Genomic DNA, 23,965 nt, shown 5'->3' with positions numbered 1-23,965 from the left:
CGACATGAGAAGAACCAAATTGAATACCATTTTAACTAGAGATTTTTCAAAAAGGTCCAGCCTAATTCAAAGCCCTACATAATAATGATTGACTTTGAATTGTAAGCTCTCTAGAAAAATTATATAAATGTTTTATCAAACAGATTGCAGTTATAACTAAACTGCAGTTAAAGCTAATATGATATCAAGCAGATAGCAATTAAAACTAATATGATAACAAACAAATTGCAGCAAAGACTAATATGATATCAAACAGTTAGCAGTTAAGACTAATATGATATCAAACAGATTGCAGTAAAAACTAATATGATATCAAGCAGATTACAGTTAAAACTAATATGATATCAAACAGATTGCAGCAAAGACTAATATGATATCAAACAAATTGCAGTTAAAACTAATATGATATCAAACAGATTGCCGTTGAAACTAATATGATATCAAACAGATAGCAGTTAAAACTAATATGATATCAAACAGATAGCAGTTAAAACTTATATGATATCAAACAGATTGCAGTTAAGACTAATATGATATCAAACAGAATGCAGTTAAAACTAATATGATATCAAACAGATTGCAGTTAAAACAAATATGATATCAAACAGATTGCAGTTAAAACTAATATGATAACAAACAGATTGCAGTTAAAACTAATATGATATCAAACAGATTACAGTTAAAACTAATATGATATCAAACAGATTGCAGCCAAGACTAATATGATATCAAACAGATAGCAGTTAAAACTAATATGATATCAAACAGATTGCAGTTAAAACTAATATGATATCAAACAGATTGCAGCCAAGACTAATATGATATCAAACAGATTGCAGCCAAGACTAATATGATATCAAACAGATAGCAGTTAAAACTAATATGATATCAAACAGATTGCAGTTAAAACTATTATAATACAAATATAGGCATAAAAATAAATAACATAATAACATCAGATCTAATAACTTGTAAGTAAATGGAATGTACACACATACAACTGTTTATAAAATGTACAATTTACACTTCTATTTATAAGTTATATTAAAAAGTACATGAATTAATCATTATTAACCATATGAAACTCTCTGTATGTAAATGTGATATATTGCCAATTCTAGCACTTATTTTGAATAAATTTGTTATGATTTGAATAAAGAGTCAAACTAATTGTCCTCAAGTTTAAAAAACGTGTTGGTAACTGAATTTTATGAAATATCCTTATAATAGGTAGTGATTAAGGCCGTGATGGAAAAAGCTGTTGATTTGACACTATTTTCCAGACAACCAAAACAAATTTTGGTTGAAGATGTTCATATAGAATGGTCTGAGGATATCTAAAACAATTTAGATAATTTCTTTAGTTTCCTTCGAGGGAAAATCACATTTGTAAATTGAATGATTACACCTTTACAACTTTTAATTCTCTGCTAAAAAATGTTAAAATATGAAAGCAAAATAAATATGGACGTTATTATATTATATACAACACAATATTTATTTATCTTAAATCTGTTTACAAATGTTTTAGCAACTTTTAACTATAAAAGTTTTATAGTTAAGCAAGATATCTGTGCTCATCCAGGTGCTAATTTACATAAACACAAGCAATATGCTTTAAATTAAATAAAGCAGTATTGAAGATAACATAGGTCTGGTTTGTACAGTTTCAATGTATTCATTTTACCCTGTTACACTATAATTCCTAGTTCACATAATAACTTCCAAGGTATATGGATATTGTCTAAATATTTGGTAAATCGGGCTGATCAAGCTCAATTGTAGCTATGTGTATCTGAATTACAATTTCTGTAAATTGGTAGGGTAACCAGGCATTTGAATTTTCATTTTAACAACAAATCACAAGACTACATCATAGTAGTACCCTGTCATCTGTCATGTTTACTGTTCATTTTATTCAAAAACTGTTCCCAGATCATCACCAGAAGCCTCATCATTTTCAACCTTAGCAGGTGATTTTTGAAAATCAGCCTCTGAAAAGGCACCCTTTCCTCTATGTGTGGTATAAGGAGAAGGGTCTGATACAAATTTCGGTCTGGCCAATCCAACACAATTATTTGTTACTCTCAGTTTTAATTTATGTTCCATTTTATATCTTTCTTGTTCTGCTATTTTCATTTTTTCCATAGCTTCCTATAAAACATATCAAAACCTTTCAGAGAGAAATCTAAATAATAAATGTTTCCATGTGTGCAAACAATATTACTGAAACGAAGGATGCCAAATAATTAGTCAGCCCCTGAAAAAGGATAATGTACATCAAAAAACATTCAAAGATCAATTTCAACCATTGGCATATTCCTAATCCTTTGTAGAAAGATTTTTGCAACTTGTGGTGTTAAACAGAACAGGGCTTGGAGCAGCACAATTAGACAAAATAACAGTGTTCTCATCGATGACCAAGTACAACTATATAGGGGTACAAGTATATAGGTTTACTCTTAGATTCATTGGTGTTAAAGATTAACATAAGTTAAAAGTAGTAACCAACATTATGCCTGTAAGAAAATGCCTTACATTCCTCACTTAATAATCTTATATATTGAAGTTACCTCCCTTTTAAACATACTACTTACATTGAGTTTTAGATCAGCATCACTTCTTTCCTTCTCTAACTCTTCTAATTTCATCTGAGCATCTCGGATCATTTGTTCCTGTTCTTGACGTTTATTTTCTAAATCTACTCTTTGATGTCTTTCTTCATCCAATAATTTATCTTGTTCTTCTTTAATCTTCTCTAATTCTTTTCTCTTAGCAAATTCTTCTTCTAATATTCTAAATCAAAAAATCTTTTTCTATCAAAAAAGTTTCATACTGCACCAAAGGCTGCACCATTCAAATATAGCATCTATATCCTACCCACACGTTCAATCAAGAACAAGAGAAATAACTTAATTTGCTTATGGGCAAAAGCTGAAGCTTCAATTTATCACTTTAAATTCATATTTTATATATTCTAGAGGGTTTACATACAATGTGAGCACAATGAAAGCATAACATATTCTATCTTTAAAACAAACAATCTAGTACTATAAGTAGATTTGGATTGCCTAAAATAAATGCCTACCTTGACTGTAGATTTCGGACAATTTCTTCATCTCGTTTGGCTTGCCTCTCGTCTTCTAATAATTTCTCTAAATCTGCCTTAATCTCTTGTAATTCTCTTAATCTTTCCTGTTCAGCTAATCTCAATTGTTCTTCTTCTTTCAGCTTTGCTTCAATCTCTTCCCTTGCCTGAAAAATACATCTTACATAGTACAAAGTGTTCTCTGATAAAGAAAAATAAGAAAGAAAAAAACAACAATATTTTTACAAGGATAAAAAGTTAGGTTCAGGAGGATCCTATCTACCAGCTGTTTTGTTTTATTTATCTTTGCATTTACAGCTGGGTTGACTGGAATAACAAGGAAGAATGATTTATTCAAGGTCAACAGACTCTCACACTCTGACATAGGTAAGAACCCCAGCCACCTTTTGTTTGAATAACCAAGCAAACGCTATCATGTAAAGATTCCAGTACGCTAACCAACAGTAACAAAATATTCTGGTAAAGACTTATGATAGCTTTTGTTTTGATGACTAATTGTAGAGTTTTAGATTGCTTGTCTGCACCATCTCAACACAGCACTTACAAGCAGTACTATCATTGAGATTTATCTAATATCACTCTTACACAATATGAAAACTATGACATGATATTGAACTACCTACCAGTTTCTCAGACTCTAATTCTTTCCGTCTTTTCTCTAACAATTCTTGATCTTGAAGATTTCTCTAAAATATAGAAATGATATTAAGATGTCGCCAGGATGAAGTTTGGCTGAGATGGTTTGTGTCTGAAACATTTAAAATAACTGATGATGAACAAATGACATTTCAAGATTGGTGGGAGGAATGTTGAAAGGGGGGTTGCATAGAACTGAGGCTAACCCATTATTGACCTCCCCTCTCTGTAACTCAAATGAGTGGTGCTGTGAGCCCCACTTGGTAATTCTGTGGAGTCTACTTGCCCAAAAATTCTTGAAGTATCTATCCATCATATTTGTTTTTTAATATTATCCAATCAAAATTGTACATACCAATCTCTGTTCTTCTAATTCTCTTTTCTGTCTTTCAATCAATTCTTGTTCTTGTTGTTTCTTTAATTCATCCTCAGCTGTAGCTTTCCTTCTATTTTCTCTTTCTTCTTTTCTTTCTATCCAGGACTGATACTGGAAATTATAATCTTCTCCAGAATGTTTGATTGCTTTCTGGATTGCTATTAAAATAAGAACGTCTCTTTAACTTTCAGAATTTGATTTATTATGAGAGCACCAATTTTTGTTTTGTCCTTACTTAATTTAATGTTAACCACTTTATAACAACTTTTGATGGTATTGGGTCAAATTCCACAAACTACGATTAAAAAAGAATCTTCTCAGATCAAATAAGTTTAGTAACCAGGAAACAAAAACAAGACATTCATGGCCCTGTTTCTCAAAATATCTTGCAATCAATCTTGTATTTGTTTTTGATATGTAAAGTTCCTCACTTATGACTTTTGAGAAACAGGGTCCAGATCCGCAATTTAATCAGATTGAATTTACATTGTCAAAACTTTTTCTGGACTGAACTACAAGTACCAGTTGCTTCCCCTTGGATTGTTTGCTTGGTTCATTGTCTTTTTCATTGTTGCCTCACACAATAATATAATTTTTTGGGAGCAATTTTTCTTAAGTGAATTGATCCTATCTGAACAGAAGCATATAAATAAATCAACATATGAATGTTTTTGACTACAGTAATATCCCATTGGAGATAAAAAAAAAAATCCCTCTATCTGTGATGTGGGTCTGAAAGAACCTAGTTAGTGAGTTATTAGAATCTACTTGCTAATTAGAAATACTGGTTACCAGAGGACTTGATTACATTATATTGACTGATACATATACCAATACAATGATACATTAATATTAACTATGTGAACTCTCTAAAACCAAGTCACAGGGTTGCATGCATTTTAAAAATCTGCATTATTTACTGATCATTTATTACCTGAGATCCACTCATTCTTTGAACGAAGGTCAGGGGCACATAACTCATAATTTCTACCAGGAACTTTGACAAAAAATCTGTTGGGTTTACTGCCTGGTTTATCTGGGATGGACTAGGTTAAAATAAACACAAACCATGCAAAAATAAATACATAAAAACATGCTATAAAACCATATCTAGTTTAAAGTTATAAAATCAAGAGAAAAAAAAGACAAAACCAGCATAATCTAGTCAGTAAAAGATTTCTGTGCACATGGTACATGTTATTTTCTCAGGGAAAATAAAAAAAAAAAGAAAATCTAAATTGATGTGAACAAGATATTATATTTGAACTCAACAAAAACTGCAATGACTTGATACTCTCCCAAATACAACTGCATTTTTGGGAAAATAATCAATGCTGAAAGCAAATCTTGGATTTTCCGTTGAGCAAATTATAACGACCTAAAACCTAGGTGAAAACATAAAAATAGATTTTGTGGTAAGAAAAAAAAAATCAAACTACAATAACCATGCACCCATTAACCTGCACCTACCTCTACTTTGGTTTCAGTATTAATTTCAATATTGCCTTTAGAATCTATATCTTCTTCTTTCCCACCACCTAAATACTGTGATGTATAGTACATTAAACATTTACAATACAATATAAACCATCTTTCTTTCCATGTCGTCACACGATTACCATACTTTACTAAATAACCCTGAAATATAAATAATGTAATGTAAAAATGTACAAAATATAGACATTTACAATATATTGTAAACATTTTTACAATATATTGTAAACATTTACAACATAATGCAAACATTTACAACATAATGCAAACATTTACAACATAATGCAAACATTTACAACATAATGCAAACATTTACAACATAATAAACATAAATCATATAGTAAACATATGTAATTTGAAAGCTACTTGATTTTCAATGATGAGAAGCAATGCTTAATGCACCGATTTCTAAACGATTCTGTCTTCCTGGATTCTTGATCCTTGACAAAGCCTCTTGATAATGTGTAAATATAGAGAATTAATCTTCAAATAACAAACCTTTTTCAATATATCATGAAGGATATCATTTCTGATCTCTTTAATACCTTGTGACAGGTCATTACCAGGTTCTGGGAAAGCCTGTTCAATATAATGAACAAACGACACAAAATCTACTAAGACAACGTCATTATTATTAATTTTCCATCTTCCTAATTCACAAAGTCCTAATGTCTGACATAATAACTGTATAATTCGTCGTACTTCTTCGATGTCAATTCTCAATGGCAACAATAACTGTCCATTGGCGCAAATTTCAGTGAAAAAGTTAAAAATTTGCCACAATTTGTAAATATCATCATGTGACAAGTTGCCTTCTCTCGTTTTATCTTCTTCCAGTTGTTTCGAATATTTATTTCCACACAACAACCAACAAATGTTTTCTACTTTATCAACACTGTTCTTCTGATTTTCCACATTCAACTCTTCTACCTCCTTTAACACCTTCTCTTCAAAAACACTGAAAAATTCTTCAAAACTTAAATCACTTTCTTCCTTTTCATTGAGAATTTCTTCTGTTTTTTCTTTACCAAAGGCTTGTCCAACATTATTACTGAGAACCTTAAACAGAAAAATAAATTGGAATGAATCGATACTGCTGGATACAGTGGGTGTGCAATGAGGTTAAAAAGCTTGTCCACCAACAACATTAACTGACAGAATTACCAATCAGATATAATTTCTTTCCAGTGATATATGGAAGAATTAGAAATGGAAATCTGTGGAATTAAGGCTGTCCTCTCTTCCTATGTTTCTAATTCTTAACTTTGTCAAGTTAATTTGAGTTATTTTTGGAGACAACAGCATGAATTAGTGCTGATAAAAAGACCATAAGTAAAAAATCGTATCTTGACATTTGGAACAATCAGTCAGACACGACTGGCAAATTATAACCAAATGAATAACCCTCATTTTGGATAGCTAAACAAGTGTGTAAATAAGCTTATCTAAAACAAAATAATATGCACTAGATAGATATTATTTGAAAGATTGTCATATGATATGTATTTAAATTTGTATATTATATCTGATGTCAAATGTATTATCAATACTTTATCAAGATATCTGAATGATAATATTATCTATAATGATATTCAAATAAAAATGCATTTCAGTGATCAAAACCGTTGTCTTCCTATAACTTAAGTAGCACATTTGAATTTGGTTTGCCATGTCACTTGTTTAACTTTGCATAGTGTAGCATATCTGATATAAAATGTATTATATTAATATGTCATTTTGCACAATAAAAACTGATCTTTTATATACCGGTATATGCTTATACTGCAAACAATCCATTGGCCTTGTGCATAGCTTGTTAAATTGTGAGACATGTCCCAATATGTAGATTTTAATCTATGTTTGCTGCATAATCTAATAAGATCTTATATGTTCATCTTGATTACTTGAACAGCTGAGTGCTCAATCAAAGATATCCTGTATTACTTATTATAATGAAAAAATAGTTCCCAAGTTCACAATTTTAAAAATAAACAAGGAAAATTGACAATAGAAGAAATCAACATTATTCATCTTCCCTCATGCACATTTTAACTATTATATGTCATAGAGTCATAGTATATATCTCCATGTCAAGATAACTTTAATATGGTATTACAACTTATACTCTTGTCACCTTTGATGCCATCCTTTAACATAATTGTAGACAAACTTGTTTTTTGTTTTTAAGTGATACACCTAGGTTTATATGGATTCCTATTGACTGTTGAACAATATGTTAAATTGAAAAAGTTTAATAAGTATACATTATTCTTTTAGTCAAGTCATAAACATAAACTTGGAAAGTTTGAATAACCTAGGGCCTAATAACAAGAGGAAGAATATTACATGACATGCATACATAATAAAGTGACAGTTATGAAGCTAAAGAAGAATAGGGCATAGACATGTGTCACACTATAACACTATAGAGTATGATATAAGTTATTATTAATGATGAGCTAGGTGTCTCTATAATTCAAATAATAAACACAGGCAGGATATAACTTATATACCCTTACATAATATATTGAATAAATATCAGAGGTCACTGATGAGTCAATTGTTGACCTCTAATTGTCAAGAAATAACATTCTTTTATAAATTTCTGTTTTTGCATCAAGGAACAATAAACAAGGATGTACTTTCAACTTCCGAGTTCTTGAAATCTTTTTTTCGTACACACCAAAATCTTTCTAGTTTGATATTGCTACCCATATCTGTCTTTATTATGCAGTTTTTAGGTTAAATTCTATGTATATTCAGTGGGGTTTCTATGAATAATTAGGTGGAGTGAGGGAAGAGACATGTTGGAACTGAATGATAAGACATTTGAGAAAGGGGGAGGGGTCGGCAAAGCTGGGCCAACCTAATGTACAGTAAAGTGCTTATAGAAATTCAAATTCAAGACGCTTAGCGCCCATAAGTTTATCTGAAATCAAGCAAAATCAAGACAATTAATTAAAGAAAAAAGGATAATATCATCTATAATGATATTCAAATATAAATCCATTTCAGTGTGTCTTCCTATAATCGAAGTAGCACATTTGATTTAGGTTTGTCATATCCTGTGCAGAAAGGTTTAACGAAGGAAGACAAATGAACTCAATTCAAGACAAAAACAACTTCATTAAGGATATTATATTCAGGAAGTTTTTAATTTGATTGTATTTTAATACTATAAATCACGAAGAATCACCTGTATGACCCAGTAGCTACAATTTCTTTAAGGATAAGTCAAAAAGGATACAATTTCAAATGTTGAAATGTATGAAATTGATTAAACTGTATCCTGTATGTCATCCTGTACTCAAAGCCAGTTTAGTACATATAATTTAAATAGCATATTTGATACATTTTCTTTTAGGTCTACTTGTAAGAGTGGGTGATATGTTTTTCTTCCACCATAGGTAGCAGTTTCTTTTCTGAATTTCCAATTTTTGTTTAAACTGTAAAATGCATTAAAACCATGTAATTTTTTTATCCATCAATGTAATTGTATATGTATTTAACTTAGTCTATTTGAATTGGTTAGATTACAGATCAAATATAATAAATCAAATAAATATCCTTGTAAGAAAACCTTTTGAATTTTTAATTCTATCTGTGACAAATTGGTCAAGTGAATATCTTTACAATTTGGCAATATCTCATAGTCAGCTCAATAAAACGAATAAAAGGAAAGTACAAGTATATTCCAAGTTTCAATTGTATAATATGTATACATTAGTTAATCTCCTTGTTAAGAAAACAGATCTACTATATCTATATAGAATCTTTTAAAAATTTATCAACTTCCTTCTTTAAGACTAAGTGGTTTTATAACCCTTCATACCCATTCCTTTACTTTCAATTATATACTTTTTAAGGTCTGCATTTATACAACAATTTGATTGACATGTGCTTGATTATTAGTGGCTGTAAGTTTGCATCTCATTCAAGTGCTGACATGCAAATTTGTGTAGCGCTCCATATTTTTATAGCACATATCATGAATCTACTGATAACAAAATGAATAAAAAAATACAAAAAGTCCAAGAGCTGAAATGTCCAGGTACTGAAGAGTATTTAGTATTCAGGATATTGCTGCGACTTTAATAAGAGTTTGCAAAATGTTTCAAATGTTAACAAACTCTCTCAGCTCATACTTTATCTAATCCAGGCTAGACTTTAGTTAACATACTGCAGTAAAAAAAATTAGTGACCAACAAGTGTAGTAGGTTTCGGACTGTATATCTATTGTAGTTCCGTTTAGCGGTGACTGGCCCATTTTTTTTTTAACAATAACGCAGATAGTTAGGGCTTGGTGTTATCTTTGAGGAATAATAAGACATCGGAAATAGTTTAGAATTACATTACCTTTAAGCGAGATTTTTGAACCTTTCCAGAATTTGTAACATCTAAAGCATTAAATGCGTGCCATAAGTTTTTCTGTATATTCCTCAGCGCCATTTTGACAATAGAATGGTCACGTGATACTTTGTTATCACACGTGACCTGTAATCTTGAAGTCTTCACAAATTTTTTACTATAAATTTTGATTAATAAATTTTTGCTAAATCTTCAATATAATGTTTCTTCAAGCCTGTCTTTTTAAAACTTATCAATCCGTAAGTCAGAAAGTAAGTAAAAATACTACATTGATTTGTTGTTCAAGGATTGCACCTTGAAATGTTGATATATTCTGGAAAACATGCTTGATATGATGTTTGTGGTAAATCTTTAATTAACAAAAAACTCAAATTTTCACATCAATCTTAGTTATCTTCACTGATTGTTTGTCAAAAAACATATGTTTCTATACAAGGTTGTAACTCAATATATTTTGATCTAAGCACATAGAGTTTAATTCTGTTGCTTTGATACAAATACAATCTTGTAATTATCACCTTTCTTTTTTTTTTTCACTATAATGCTTAAGACATCTTGGATGAAGGTGATTTTAAAATGTACAAGAAATTCAAAACAAATTCTCAAAAGATTCCATTCCAAAGATGCAAAGAATTTGATAAAACAACATACAGAGATTAGTAGAGATCACTTAACTCCAGAGATAGCTCTACATCTAATAACACAGAATTGTCAACTGTGGCACTCCCATCCTGATACTTGTCCATTTATTGACCCTTTCTGGGCATTTTATTGGCCTGGAGGTCAAGTTCTCTCTAGGTATGTTTTAAAAATTATCATATCTTTATCAGTGATAATAAAAAATGTAACTGCAGTGAAAATCGTAACGCATTTTTCTGTCTGTGTAATGTTTTATATATTAATAGACTGCATGGAACATCATGTTGACTACAATCAAAGAAAGTTTGTGCTTTTTGTCCCTCACTCTGGCGGCATCAAACGCTCGGATAAGCAATTATTTTCAGGCTTTTCTGTATTGCAGGTATATTCTGGATAATAAAGAATTATTTGAAGGAAAGACTGTGATAGATATTGGTGCTGGTTGTGGTGCTACATCAATAGCTTGTAGTCTAGTTGATGCTCATCATATTATAGCTAATGATATAGATAATGGTAGGCATTTTACAGATTCAAATAGAAGCATTGGCTGAGGTTACAAAGAAAGGTACAAATCAAATTAAAGGTATATACATAAAAATTTGAATCAATGCAATGACAAAATGCTTGAAAGAAGCAAAATTCACACATAAATTCTGCATATTGAGGTCTAAGATCAATGAAAATCTTTTGTCCTTTCAGTTGCTTGTGAGTGTATAGAATTAAATAGTGAATTAAACAAGACTTCAGTGACCACATCAGCAGTTAATCTTTTGGGAGGAAATGACTTAGAGTGTGATATTTTATTATTGGGAGATATGTTTTATGATGAAATTACAACAAATACTATCAGCGATTGGTTAGATCATATAGGGTCATGCCCTACAAACATTCTTATTGGTGATCCTGGCCGTCACTCATTTAAAAATCATCCAATGAAAAACAAGTTAGAGAAAGTTGGGACTTATGATTTGCCTGCAAGTTGTGTGTCAGAAAATAATGGTTTTACTTATGCTAGTGTTTGGCAATATAGGCCTTCTTGATAATAAATATTAAAAATAAATAGATTGTATAAAAATAATTTATTTCTAGAACATATTTGACAAAGATACATGTAGAAGACAGAAGAGAAACACATGTTCAATAAGTATTTTAATCTATTTACCTTGAACAAAATACAGTAGAACTTAAATCTAGTTTATATTCATGGATATCAACAACACTCATAAGTATATAATATTAAATGATTATAAATATACACACTAAGGCCAATTTCTCCAATAAAGTGTCAATTTATAATTTAAAATATTAAAACAGAACTTGAAATTAAGTATGTTGTTACCAGTGAAACTCTTGAGGAACAACATGATTCAAGTTTTGTTTTAATATTTTTATATTTTTCTACAATGGATGTATTGAGCACTATTTAAACAGTGAAAATATTTTATTATTGTACCATTATTAAAACAAAATAAACACAATTTGCTTATTCCAAGTTTATGATTCATATAGCACTAATTATATTACACTTTAACAAATATTAACATGATTTGATTTCATTCATGATTCTTTAATTGATTATATTACATTAAACAGGTTAAATAATCATTTCAACATGAATAGCTGATTTATTCAGTATCACTTTTAGTAGATACAGTAATTAGTAAATATAACAAAATAACATAAAATGGCATAATTTTGCAGCTCACAGATCAATAAACACTTTGCATAACTCACAATATTGAAAAGACACATTGCCTGTGATAAGGTTAATCATATAAAGAGAATCAGACATGAGGGTCAAAGGCAAGTGCTATTAATCATGTACCTGGGCTGTCTGTAAAGTTCCAAAATTGTCACAAGACGCCAGGAAACTCACACGATTCTGGACCGCTGTCAAAATTTGCCGTTCTTATGTCTATGATTCATTAAATGTTCATATCTGTAAGTGGAAAAAGTTGGTTTCAATCCAAATACCCTACTCAAGCTTGGAACTTTTCAGCCAACCCTCATAAATAATGCACAGTGGTATTTATTTTGCAAGAATTTTACTGAAGAGAACAACTGTCATAGTTTATAATTTAGAATTCACAGATTTTGCGTATTCCATTTTAGCAATGGATCTAAGATGTACTTCATCAGGACCATCTGCTAGTCTTAACACACGAGCCCAGGTAAAAAATGATGCTAGAGGAAAATCAGAGTTGACACCAGCTCCACCATGCGCCTACAAAAATAAAATACATTTTGTAACCTATGTAAAGTATGAAAGAACTTCTGCTGTTAAAGTTAGCAAAGATGTATATCATATGTACAGCTAATATTGATATAATATGATCCCCTAGAGTCGGGCGGTATGTGTCTACTGTAATAAGCACTTAACTTAAATATCTGATATGCACTGTATTTGAATGGCCAGTCCTATATTGCAATATATTATGCCTAAACCTTCACTAGGGAGGGGTATAAGGATGGGACAGGGGGGTATATAATACTGTCAGTCTTTTCTACGTTATAACTGACTTAGTCAAAAAGAAACAAAGGCCGATTAAAACCACTTGAATGAAATCAGAAGTTGTAGTGATATTTTTTATATAACATAGCCGTCCATGATGTCAATATGTGATTGCTTGTAAACATATTAAGATAACAATGCATTATTTATTAAATAAAAAGGTGCAATAATTGATCAAATACATTCTAAGGCATCAAGCTCTCAGCTTGGAGGATGATTTCACAAAAAGGCTATCAAATATCTGTAGCCATTACCTGTATTGCCCTATCTATAACAGTCTGTGCCATATTAGGTACAGCTACTTTAATCATAGCAATTTCAGGAGCAGCCACCTGAAATAAACAACAACTACAACAAATCAACACTTGTTTATTTACAATGTTCAAAAAAGATCTACTCCAAAGTAAGCAAAGCATTATTTTGACAAATTACTGAAGACATTCTAACACTATATGTTCATTATCTGTAAAACATACTGCTGTAGCTAGTCGGCCAAAAAAAATAATAAAAGGAAGTCATACCTTATTACCATAAACATCCATCATATGAGCAGCTTTTAAAACTAATAATCTGGCTTGTTCTATTTCCATTCTGGATTTAGCTACATCAGACTGTATAGTGCCCTGAGCTGCTAGGGGTTTACCAAATGCGATCCTTGTCTTTGTCTGAAAATATGATTTGACAAAATTTTCTGCTCATGAATATTCCTGTTTTTGTATATTCTTTTCATTACAATGTACACTCAATTTTTGATTGAAAATATTCCCTCTTCAGTAGCGTTTCCCAAATTTCTATTTATTTTACTTATGGAAATAATTGATTATGTGCCCCCCTTGACAATTCTTTGACCCTTACAAATGATTCCTCGATATGCCACCATCCCTTATGAAATACAAGATTTTGAAGCCTTAATTTTAAATACCATCAGTCTAACTTTTTATGTACTAAATCTAATTTTTATTGTCATCTGAAACCATGTAACCAATAATGCTGGCAAAAAAGAAATTGTATTGAAGATAATCATTATTTACCCTAGCAACCATCAAATCTAAGGCTCGTTCAGCATGTCCTATTAATCTCATACAATGATGAATTCTACCAGGACCCAGACGACCTTGAGCTATTTCAAATCCACGACCTTCACCCAATAATATATTATCAGCTGGTACTCGTACATTTTCAAACATAACTTCTGCATGACCATCTGGAAAATAACCAAAATGGGATATGTGGTTGGTAATTTTCATGTCCAATTAGCTTTCAAGAAAGTTGCAGTTAAGATTTAACATGACCCAATTTAGTAATCTATAGAATACTTTTCATTTAAATAATTTGAGATTACAAGGAAGATGAATACAAGATGATGAAGACCATTTATTCATTGATATCTGAACATTGTCTTGGATATGAACATGAATGAAGAGGCCCTTTAATCTGGTAAAAAATTGTGTCATTTTGAAGCTTGAATTTAAACAAAGAGAATTGCAGAATTGAGAGTTACTGTAAAGGATAACTTACGTGGTGCATCATCATAACCAAATACTAATAATGGACGAAGAATTTTAACACCAGGAGCATCCATTGGTACTATAATCATACTCTGTTGTTTATGTTTAGCTAATCCCAAATCAGTTTTACCCATAAATATACACAATTTACACCTTGGATCATTAGCTCCTGTAAATTATAGCATGATATAGATTGTTTCCATATAACAATAACTTTATGGCACTGGAACTTGCCAGAGAAAAAACTACTGGGTCAATTGGTTATAGTGTACTATGCAAGGTGCTTAATGATATGACTGCACCAAGCCATGAGTGCACCTTCACCAGTTCTGACTGTATTCAAGAAATGTGCAATATGGATATAATTACCCACATGAGCTTTAATATTTTGTATAAGGCAAGAAAGATAATACATGTTTGTAATAAACCTTGAAACATTGTACATATGATATCCTTATTAAATATTCCTCACAAAGCAGACCAGTTTGCAGGCTAGTTTGAATCAGATGGATTCTGAATTATTACTATTATAGATGTTGTTGGAATATCAATGTAATGCAAACCTGATGTCCACCATTTATGTCCATTAATAATATAACTATTGCCATCTTTTCTAATAGAAGCTTCAATGTTAGTAGCATCTGATGAGGCTACCTGGAAAATATATAGATATCATATAAAACATTACTATTTCATTTGAAAGTTACATGACTGATTAAGTCTAAATAAAGTTTCTTAACCTTGAAGCCATGTCTCTTTGTTATTACACTTTTCTCAGATGTTAATTATACATACCACTAACATTATTGCCGAAAGACCGCCAGATTGAATTTTTGTCAATTCAATGTTGAGTTAGAAAACCCAGTTGCAGAGTGGCAGGTTTCAAAAGAGTGAGGATGTCTGTTTCGCTAGCGACACAGTCTGCCACAGTATTATTCATGTAGAGCTCAAATTAAATAAAGTCTTTGGACATGGACTCAAGAGCCAGTAACTATTAGTTGGAAGAGTGACCTCAGGGACAATCTTGTCCAAGCTTTATATCCTATAAAATATTTACCTGTGGTTCTGTCATTCCAAAACAAGATCTAATCTTTCCCTCTAATAAAGGGTTTAACCATTGTTGTTTCTGTTGTTCCGTACCATATTTCACTAATACTTCTATATTACCAGTATCAGGGGCACTACAGTTAAACACCTACAAAATATCATCAGATCCAGAAAATCAAACTGAATATTCATAGCTTTTACATTTTTCAGATGTAAGAGTCTTAAGAGTTAGTTTAAAAACTCGACAATATCAATGGTAACAATTACATTGATAATGATTACATTGAGGTTTTTGTTTTCAGTGTTATATGACAACATCAGCAGAAATATCCTTGAATTCAATCTGAGTTAATCATGTTCCTGAGATTTTCTATCAGTACATGTTTTTACCTTAACTTGTCATAATTCACAAAATAAACTGTTGCAGTTTTACCTCTGGTGCAAGCTGACATCTACCCATCTGTTCACAAAGAAAGGCATATTCCACATTGGTCAATCCAGCTCCATATTTTATATCAGGATCAGATTCTTTAGGTAGAAATAAATTCCACAGTCCTGCAGCTTTAGCCTCAGCCTAATGATAGTAAAAAAAAAAGTCCTTTGATGAAAATCATCAAATTGAAAATTGTTTTAAAATAACTCTTCCATGGATATGCATTGCATTTCTGAACTTTTTACAAATGACAAAGAATAATATTGACCTTTAACCCTTCCATTTTTGACCAGACTTGCCATTTCTGTTGAGATTGTGTATGAGCTAAATAATCTGGTTCCAGTGGGATGACTTTCTTATCTATAAACTCTTTAACTTTACTGTGTAAATCTTGAACTCTTGATGATAAACCAGTAACATTGATTGGCATTTGAGCTGAAATAAATAAAAAAATAAATAAACTCTAGGCCAAAAGAAACTTTAAAAGTGAATTTTAAGAAAAAATATATGGCAAGTTCAACCCTAATCCTTCCAAAATACTTTGCCCAAATGCAACAATGACTAGTGGACAAATTATACCCGATAACTGCTCATTGTGACTGGAAAATCTCAATAATGTGAAAATCACATGATTCTTGTATACACAAAAATGTGAGTGCACCAGTCCTCAAGGAGGAATAACACGATATCCTCAGTGACTTAATCAGTTGATTAAATAATAAGTTAAGTCCTGATGTGCAAATAATTCGTGAAAAACAAATAAAATTAAAAGCTACTTACCAGCAGAGTGAGAATGTGAATTAGTAGACATTGGTCTGCTTATATATGACATCACAGATTTACTATTGGTTGTAGAATATTGTCTAGTTTGAGTTGTTCCCCTTGAACTAGCTCCAGAGTTTGAAGGTGACTTTTGTGTAGCAATTTCAAAGCCTCTAGTCGCCAACTTCTCAGCAAAAGTACCAATAAATTTACTTTCTGGTGAACTACCTTGACCTTAACAGAAATTTTAAAAGTTTTTTCTTAATACACAACCACTGAAGTCATATTGAGGCATTAGATAGGCCCGGTTGCTTACTCACATCTAGTCTGTCTTGATTGTATGTTTGTCAGGAGTTGTCCAATTGAGAGAGTCCCAAAAAATTTCTAGTATTGCTATTAATCATTTAAAGAAAAATTCCATCAACAACATAATTGATAAATCCACACATATGCCATATATGGTGTTCGGAACGTACAGTTTAGCTGCAAAATATTTGATCATGGCATTTGTGATACGCAAGGCAAAAAAAAAAAAAGAATAAACTGGTATCATAAATCACAGATTTCTACAGAAGACTTTCTGCAATCCAAAAGACATTCTCATCAAGGTAAAAACAAACCTACATCAGCTATTAATATCAATAATATTAACAATTTATTTGACAAATTGACCTACCTTGAAATAACGTGTTTTAAGTGCAGAGAATTTTATATCGATATATCATCCTTTTGAAAATACAGACTTATAATTCACTTAATAATCACCTGGGTAAATGTATGACTTAACAAAATAAGATAGTCCTATTTCTTTACTCTAAATGACAGTGAGGGTCAAAGGTCAATGATAACAATGTTTGTCTATTTTAATTCACATGTATATATTATTCGTAATTTTACGTTTAAAAGAGCTTGACCACAAAATTGTATTTGTTAGTAATTACCACAAATGACAGATTGTTTGAGACTGTTTCTGGAAGTATTACCTGACATAGCTCTTTTATATACACCTTGAACAATAGCAGCAAATCTAAAGCAGGTAAAAGCTTGATAGAAATGCCAGTTGTCTATTGGTGGAATATTCATCTCTTCACAATACTGTTCTACAATCTGTTCCATGGATGGTATACCATGTGTCTTGAAATCTATATTAGCCATACCTAAAATTAACACAAAGAAAGAAACTACCAAAGGATGAAATCTAAGGATCACAAGGATACTGTCTACTAAAATATGTGGTCTATACTCTTTGCATTGACCTAAAAGATCCTGTCAACAAGCTTGTCTATAGCCAAATCCCTTTGCATTGTTTTAGAGGATCCAGTTTACAAGCTGGTCTGTCTATCTATAATCTTTTGACATTTATCTAAAGGTTCTTGTCTATGTGTTGGTCTGTGGCCAAATGATTTGCATTGTTCTTATGGATCCTGTCAACAGGCAGTCTATAAACATCTTTGCTTTGATCTGTTCTGGATTATGCTGAACATTCTACATAAATTTACTTACTTGGAATCATAGGAAAACCTGGTGGTAAATAATAGCCAAGACAGCATGTTGATAAATCTGTTATAGGATCTCCTATGGTAGATAATTCCCAATCTAATACAGCTAATACATCAGCTGAACCTTTAGCAAATACTAGGTTATCTAACCTACAATATCAACACAAACAATCTGAAACTTACCATTGTCCAAACACAGTTCTCTGTAGCTATAAGGAGCATCCAATTTGGTTTTTGAGGCATGACTAAAAATCAATAATCATGACAACAATCTTTATAGGTTATTTTTAAGAATATGTTTTCAGGTGTGAGCTATTCTCTGCATTTCATTAATTTATCCTGTTGTTGGTTGTCTTTGGAAGTGAATGCGCCTTGAGATGCCCACGCCTGTCTTTTACAAAAAATCAGGTGAGAAATATGCAGATGGACGGTTGAGTGATATAAGCTATCTGTGATTGATCAATATCATGTTTTGATAATATGGCATGGGTCGTATTCTATTTGGACATCATTGACCACTCACAAATAGCTTGTGTTTTTCTCTCAAGTCAACTCAGACCAGCACCACTAGCTAATTGGCTAAACACCCAATTAAAACACTACACTAAAAGAGATATATAGTTGTGAACCCTCTACTGACCTGAAATCACCATGTACAACTGTTACTAGTTCTTTTTTTGGTAAATTCTCCCCTATCCATTTCATCAATTTATCCATTGCTGGTATATCATGTGTTTTACTGGCTTCATATTGTTTTGACCATCGTTTGAAATTACGCTCTACATATTGGCCTAAAAAGGAAATGATAAATTAACAACTAGCACCCCCATGTGTAGACAGAAATTTTACCTAAAGAAATGGTATTACTTTAATCTTAGCCAGGCATAATTAACTTGCTAATATTTTTAAACTTTTGCACCTTGTTTTAGCATGAATCTTTACTTTGTGATCTATGCCAGTGCTTTTATGAGACTGTTTTCATCCCCATTTAACACCAAGCAAGAGATTCGTGACTGCCTGTAAGCGAAACATAAAGTTGAGTAATCATTTAGTTTATGGCAGACTGAAAATACTCAAACGTAATGCTTATAAAGGAAACATATAAAGTCTAAAAAGTTAAGAGTCCCTACGACTAGCAATTTGTGAAAGTCATGACAAAATTCTTTATAAATTTGTACCTGATTTTCCATAAGATGTTAAACCTGCTTCATCTATCCCTGCTTTATGAATTCTACACAATACATTGATCATATTTTTGTAGTACTGGGATCTTTTACTAGGTTCTAGGTCTGTCAGTAGATGATCTTTATATATGTCTCCAGAAATATACTTCATTAGGTAGAATGGTGTTCCTATAACACTATAAAATATAAGTTGTTCAACATTATAATGAATAGAACACATCAATGAAATACACTATGCTACTGAAAATGGGCATAATCATGAAGTATGTTATATGAAACATTTTACCCACTACAGTTTGGAGCACACAAGGCTTTATAAATTGTCCCATCTGACATATACCACTGACAAAGTGAGAAAACGAGATGAATAATATGTACAGGTATTTCATAAAGCTAATTTGAAAATTGTCCAGCAGCACATAACTTGCCAATACAGCTCCATTGCAAAATTACCAGAATTACCTCCCTTGGCACACTAAAGGGAGACAATCAACAAGAAAACAACCTCCGATTTCAACCTTCAACCAACTAACTTGAAAGGAAATTTAATAGGTATAGTATTTTCATACTTTTTAAGAGTGAAAACAATTCCTTAGGACAGATTAACATGTCCCAGTGCAGATGTACAGTAGTTTTCAACTTTTTAAATCATGTAAACAACGTCCCAGAAAAGTTCAATGGACTCTCATTATCATAATGCTTACCTTTCATCATCACAGAAAGACAACATTTCTGGTACTGGTACATCATGTCGACCTAGAGCTTTCATTACTAGATATTCTCTATCTACAGCATGAGCTGAGGGTAATAGTTTACCAGGCTATAATACAAATACATCATTATCAACTTGTTGTATTGTCCAGTAAAAATAAAATCCAGCAAAAACATTGATGGCATAATTCAAATCCTAACAAAAGAAGATTAGAATTTCTAGAATGTTCACTGATTAACCGGCTTATAGAAAAACTGTAGAAATATGTAATATATTCAGAAATGTTATACAGTTCGTGCATGGTACAAGATTATAATTATCAAATCACCGGTTCACCAAGATAAAATTACAATAATGATTATATTTACAGGTTTTTTTCTAAGAACCAATTCTGAGTCACCATATTTAACGTAATATGTTGGGTTGGATTGACCATGTTTAAAACATCTTATTATTGGTTTTTCTACAATTAAAACAATTATTACTTGAATTCTTATCTCAAATATACTAATATAAAAATCATTATATAATATAATATTGTAAAATGTGCACTGCAGTTAAAAGGTAAATTGACATAGGTGACTGCATAGTCAGTGCATAGTCACTACATCCCCCTTCCTTGATTATCTATCTAGGCTTAGAACAAACAGACAAAAATTAGAACACATGACCACCATCATTGGTGTGATGTAACCAAGAGAATGGTGTTAAAATTCCATACAATCCAACCAAACAACAGCCTGCCTTAAAAAAGATCCTAGGAAGCTAAAATGTTACACACCTTTAGAAGAGAGCTGTAGATTTGTTCGTAAATATTGTACTAGTCTATCTACAGGTATTTGTAAATGTTTTGGTATAGTTTCAGTACCCTCTATATAACTACTTAAATCATAACCTGTTAAACTTTCTAAATCTTCTATAGCTTGTTCAACATTTTCAACCTATATCATAACAGTAATGAATACACATTTGGCAAACAGAATATTTAGACATCCAATCTCCAAAACATTCTCAAATCATTTCGAAAGCCATCTTTTGGGCAAACATAATAAAACACAAGCCAAACTGTACTTTCTGGGGATAGATAGGCCTACAAAATAAACTAATCAGTTCACAATTTGTGGAGCAGAAGACTATCTGCAATTCATCCCAGAAATGTTTGCTGGCATGCATTTGTTGAGGACAGTCAGCAAATTTATCAACAATCTGCATCTCAAATTAGATTACCTTTATAGTATTAATACCAAGTTGTCTAGCAGCCTTTACATTCTGACCTATATCATCTAGAAATACCGCTTCTTGTGGTTTAACTTGTAGTCTCTCTAAACATGTCTGAAATATTCTAGAATCTGGTTTTCTTATTCCTTCTCTACATGATTCTACTATCTGAAAAGAAAAATGAAAATCTTAGAAATTTTGGCAATTATTGTAAAAAGCAATTGAAAAGTAAAGAGTTATTCAGTCTGTTCCCTAGTCCATTTCTTATGAATAAAATAATTGTGAAAGTAGGCCTATCATAGTAAAGAGGAGGTTGATGCAATCATATGATGTGAAAAGAAAATTTGCGTAAATATTTCAATTAAATATAAAATGACTCTGGACTCTGAGAAAATGTGAATATGGAAAAATCCAGTCACAGAATGGCATCATGTGTACTGATTACTTACCACATTAAACAATGATTTATCCAATGGAACCAGACTCTGTGTTTTGGTACTATTGGTGAACCAGTTATTGGTGAGCAAGGCTGTCTTAACACCTTCTGCTCTAATACATCTTATAGCATCTAACATGTTCTCATATGGTTTAACATACGATATATCTGTTAATGCCTTAGCTAAATCACTAGCATCTATTTCACGTCCAACCTGAAATAATGTGAACCTTTTGGTAAAGGTGAGGTGATTATGAACCACATCAAATACAGTTGAACCACAATGAACCATATAAAATAGAGTTGAATTAAGGTAATCCATATAATATACAGCTGAACTGAAGTCAACAAGATAAATGAGAGTTGAGATCAGATGAACCATATTAATAGTGTTGAAATAAGGTCAACCCATTAGGTTACCAGAGGAAATAAAAAAATTTACAGATATTTCAAAAGTCAAGGACATTGTCATTTAGAAATGTATTTATAATTATTCAATGCATAACAGGCTGCTAAGAATTCATCTTTGAAGATCTTAGAATTCAATCGTATTAGATTAGACTACCTCTTTTGAACATTCTTTACCAAAGGCTTCAGTGAATTCATCAAAGTTTAATTTGCCTTCTTCAAATTGTAACCAGGCGTTATTATCACCACCTTTTACTATTAGTTTTACAATAGTTCCTTTTGGTAGATTGTGGTTACTTTCAAATGCTGAAATGAAAATTTTGAACATCTGAATAGTGTAACCACTAAAATGATAGTATTTCATGGTTGAGGTCAGTTTTACATAAAACATACCAATGAGTCTCAGACTCTTGATTTGGAAATATGTCCTATTAACATCGAAGTTAGAAAAATTTCTCTTTCTTTGGAATAATTTGTTTCCATATCGTCACTTTAATACATTCAAACACTAGGTAAGGTAGACTAATCTTGTGACTATAGGCTTCCCCATCTTTAAGCACATTTTACTGTGACACATGATCAAAGAGAAGCTGCATATACAACTGGAGCAACAAAGGTATTTGAGTCTTCAACATTTTACCTTTGATTCAGAAAGAGAAATTATTCTCAATACTCGTAGATACTTCAAGAACTAAAGTCTAAATTGATTTGATTCTGTCATTAATGATGATACCATATGCTAGTTCAAAGATTAGATGTTAAAAACTCTTACTGCCTTTCAAAAATCTAAAAATAAGTAGTTATACCTTTAAATGCTATAGCAGGAGTTGGTAAAATAACACCTCCCATATCAAATATCACAGCTTTAGGTTTAAATGGAGCTTTCTCTTGAGCTGACATTAAGCTTGATGTTATAGCTATATTTCTACTAGGTCCTAATACTGAGCTCATTTTTCTACTCTGATGTGGCAACTGTGATAGAATCCTATACATGATATCAAATCATGTGCTGAAAGTATAAAATGATTCATATTATGTGCCAAACATGAACATATTGAATGAGGACAAGTGTCAATGTATGGACTTGAAAATATGTCAACTGTATTTCCATGCAGAACAAATATGAATATAACTTAGACAGGCCAACAAGTTTTGAAAAGTCTTCTTTATTATGTTCTGTGTTGCAGTGTCACTGGTTGTTTTTATTTTGCCACTTCAACCATGCAATGGTCAATGATCCATACATTTTCATTATCCAATTTGGGTCAAGGCCATAAGGCTCGTGCCCCACTCTACAACTTGTAAAACTCTTGTAAGGGTACCAGTTATGCCATCTAAGAACATAGTGGCACAATTGGTCATCAAACCTGGTTATCTAAACAGCAATTAGCAATTTGTAGGCCTATAGTGATAGGCTACATTATTGTCACTACACTACGAAGTACAAGTCTGCTAATATGTATTTATCAGCACAGTAATGTGACATCTGCAAAGACTGGCATCAATCTTATCCGATTAGAACAGTGTAGAAAACCCCGCTATGGGTCTAGAAAGAAAAACAATTGTTAGTATATTGACAAAAGGAAAATGTTTTAAAAACAATAATTACTTGAGCTGAACTTTG

The 23,965-nt window shown here is 31.5% G+C and overlaps 3 protein-coding genes across 3 annotated transcripts; 1 reads left to right on the top strand and 2 right to left on the bottom strand.

The window, feature by feature from the left end:
• Positions 1-1,914: 1,914 nt before the first annotated feature.
• On the bottom strand, positions 1,915-10,064 carry LOTGIDRAFT_231610 (hypothetical protein; the record flags this gene model as incomplete). Its single annotated transcript, XM_009053788.1, has 9 exons — positions 1,915-2,154; positions 2,598-2,796; positions 3,089-3,255; positions 3,733-3,795; positions 4,101-4,279; positions 5,056-5,167; positions 5,592-5,759; positions 6,114-6,674; positions 9,972-10,064. 9 exons carry the CDS (start codon positions 10,062-10,064, stop codon positions 1,915-1,917), a joined length of 1,782 nt encoding a protein of 593 aa, XP_009052036.1.
• Positions 10,065-10,542: 478 nt separating this feature from the next.
• LOTGIDRAFT_115026 (hypothetical protein) lies at positions 10,543-11,662 on the top strand (the record flags this gene model as incomplete). The annotated part of the gene is made up of 3 exons (XM_009053787.1): positions 10,543-10,781; positions 11,005-11,135; positions 11,322-11,662. The coding sequence occupies 3 exons, from the start codon at positions 10,543-10,545 to the stop codon at positions 11,660-11,662; spliced, it is 711 nt and encodes a 236-aa protein (XP_009052035.1).
• A 1,031-nt stretch (positions 11,663-12,693) lies between these two features.
• Positions 12,694-23,241, bottom strand: LOTGIDRAFT_115099 (hypothetical protein; the record flags this gene model as incomplete). Its single annotated transcript, XM_009053786.1, has 21 exons — positions 12,694-12,846; positions 13,389-13,466; positions 13,656-13,799; positions 14,166-14,338; positions 14,653-14,811; positions 15,206-15,296; positions 15,700-15,837; positions 16,123-16,263; positions 16,391-16,557; positions 16,903-17,118; positions 17,868-18,041; positions 18,388-18,533; positions 19,024-19,174; positions 19,562-19,743; positions 20,272-20,387; positions 20,648-20,742; positions 21,061-21,220; positions 21,507-21,665; positions 21,947-22,147; positions 22,499-22,647; positions 23,148-23,241. 21 exons carry the CDS (start codon positions 23,239-23,241, stop codon positions 12,694-12,696), a joined length of 3,087 nt encoding a protein of 1,028 aa, XP_009052034.1.
• Between the last annotated feature and the right edge of the window lie 724 nt (positions 23,242-23,965).

The sequence above is a fragment of the Lottia gigantea genome, assembly GCF_000327385.1.
Source record: "Lottia gigantea unplaced genomic scaffold LOTGIsca_20, whole genome shotgun sequence".
Taxonomy (NCBI): domain Eukaryota; kingdom Metazoa; phylum Mollusca; class Gastropoda; family Lottiidae; genus Lottia; species Lottia gigantea.
Note: the sequence above shows the minus strand (reverse complement) of the source record. Positions and strands in the feature narration are given on the sequence as shown.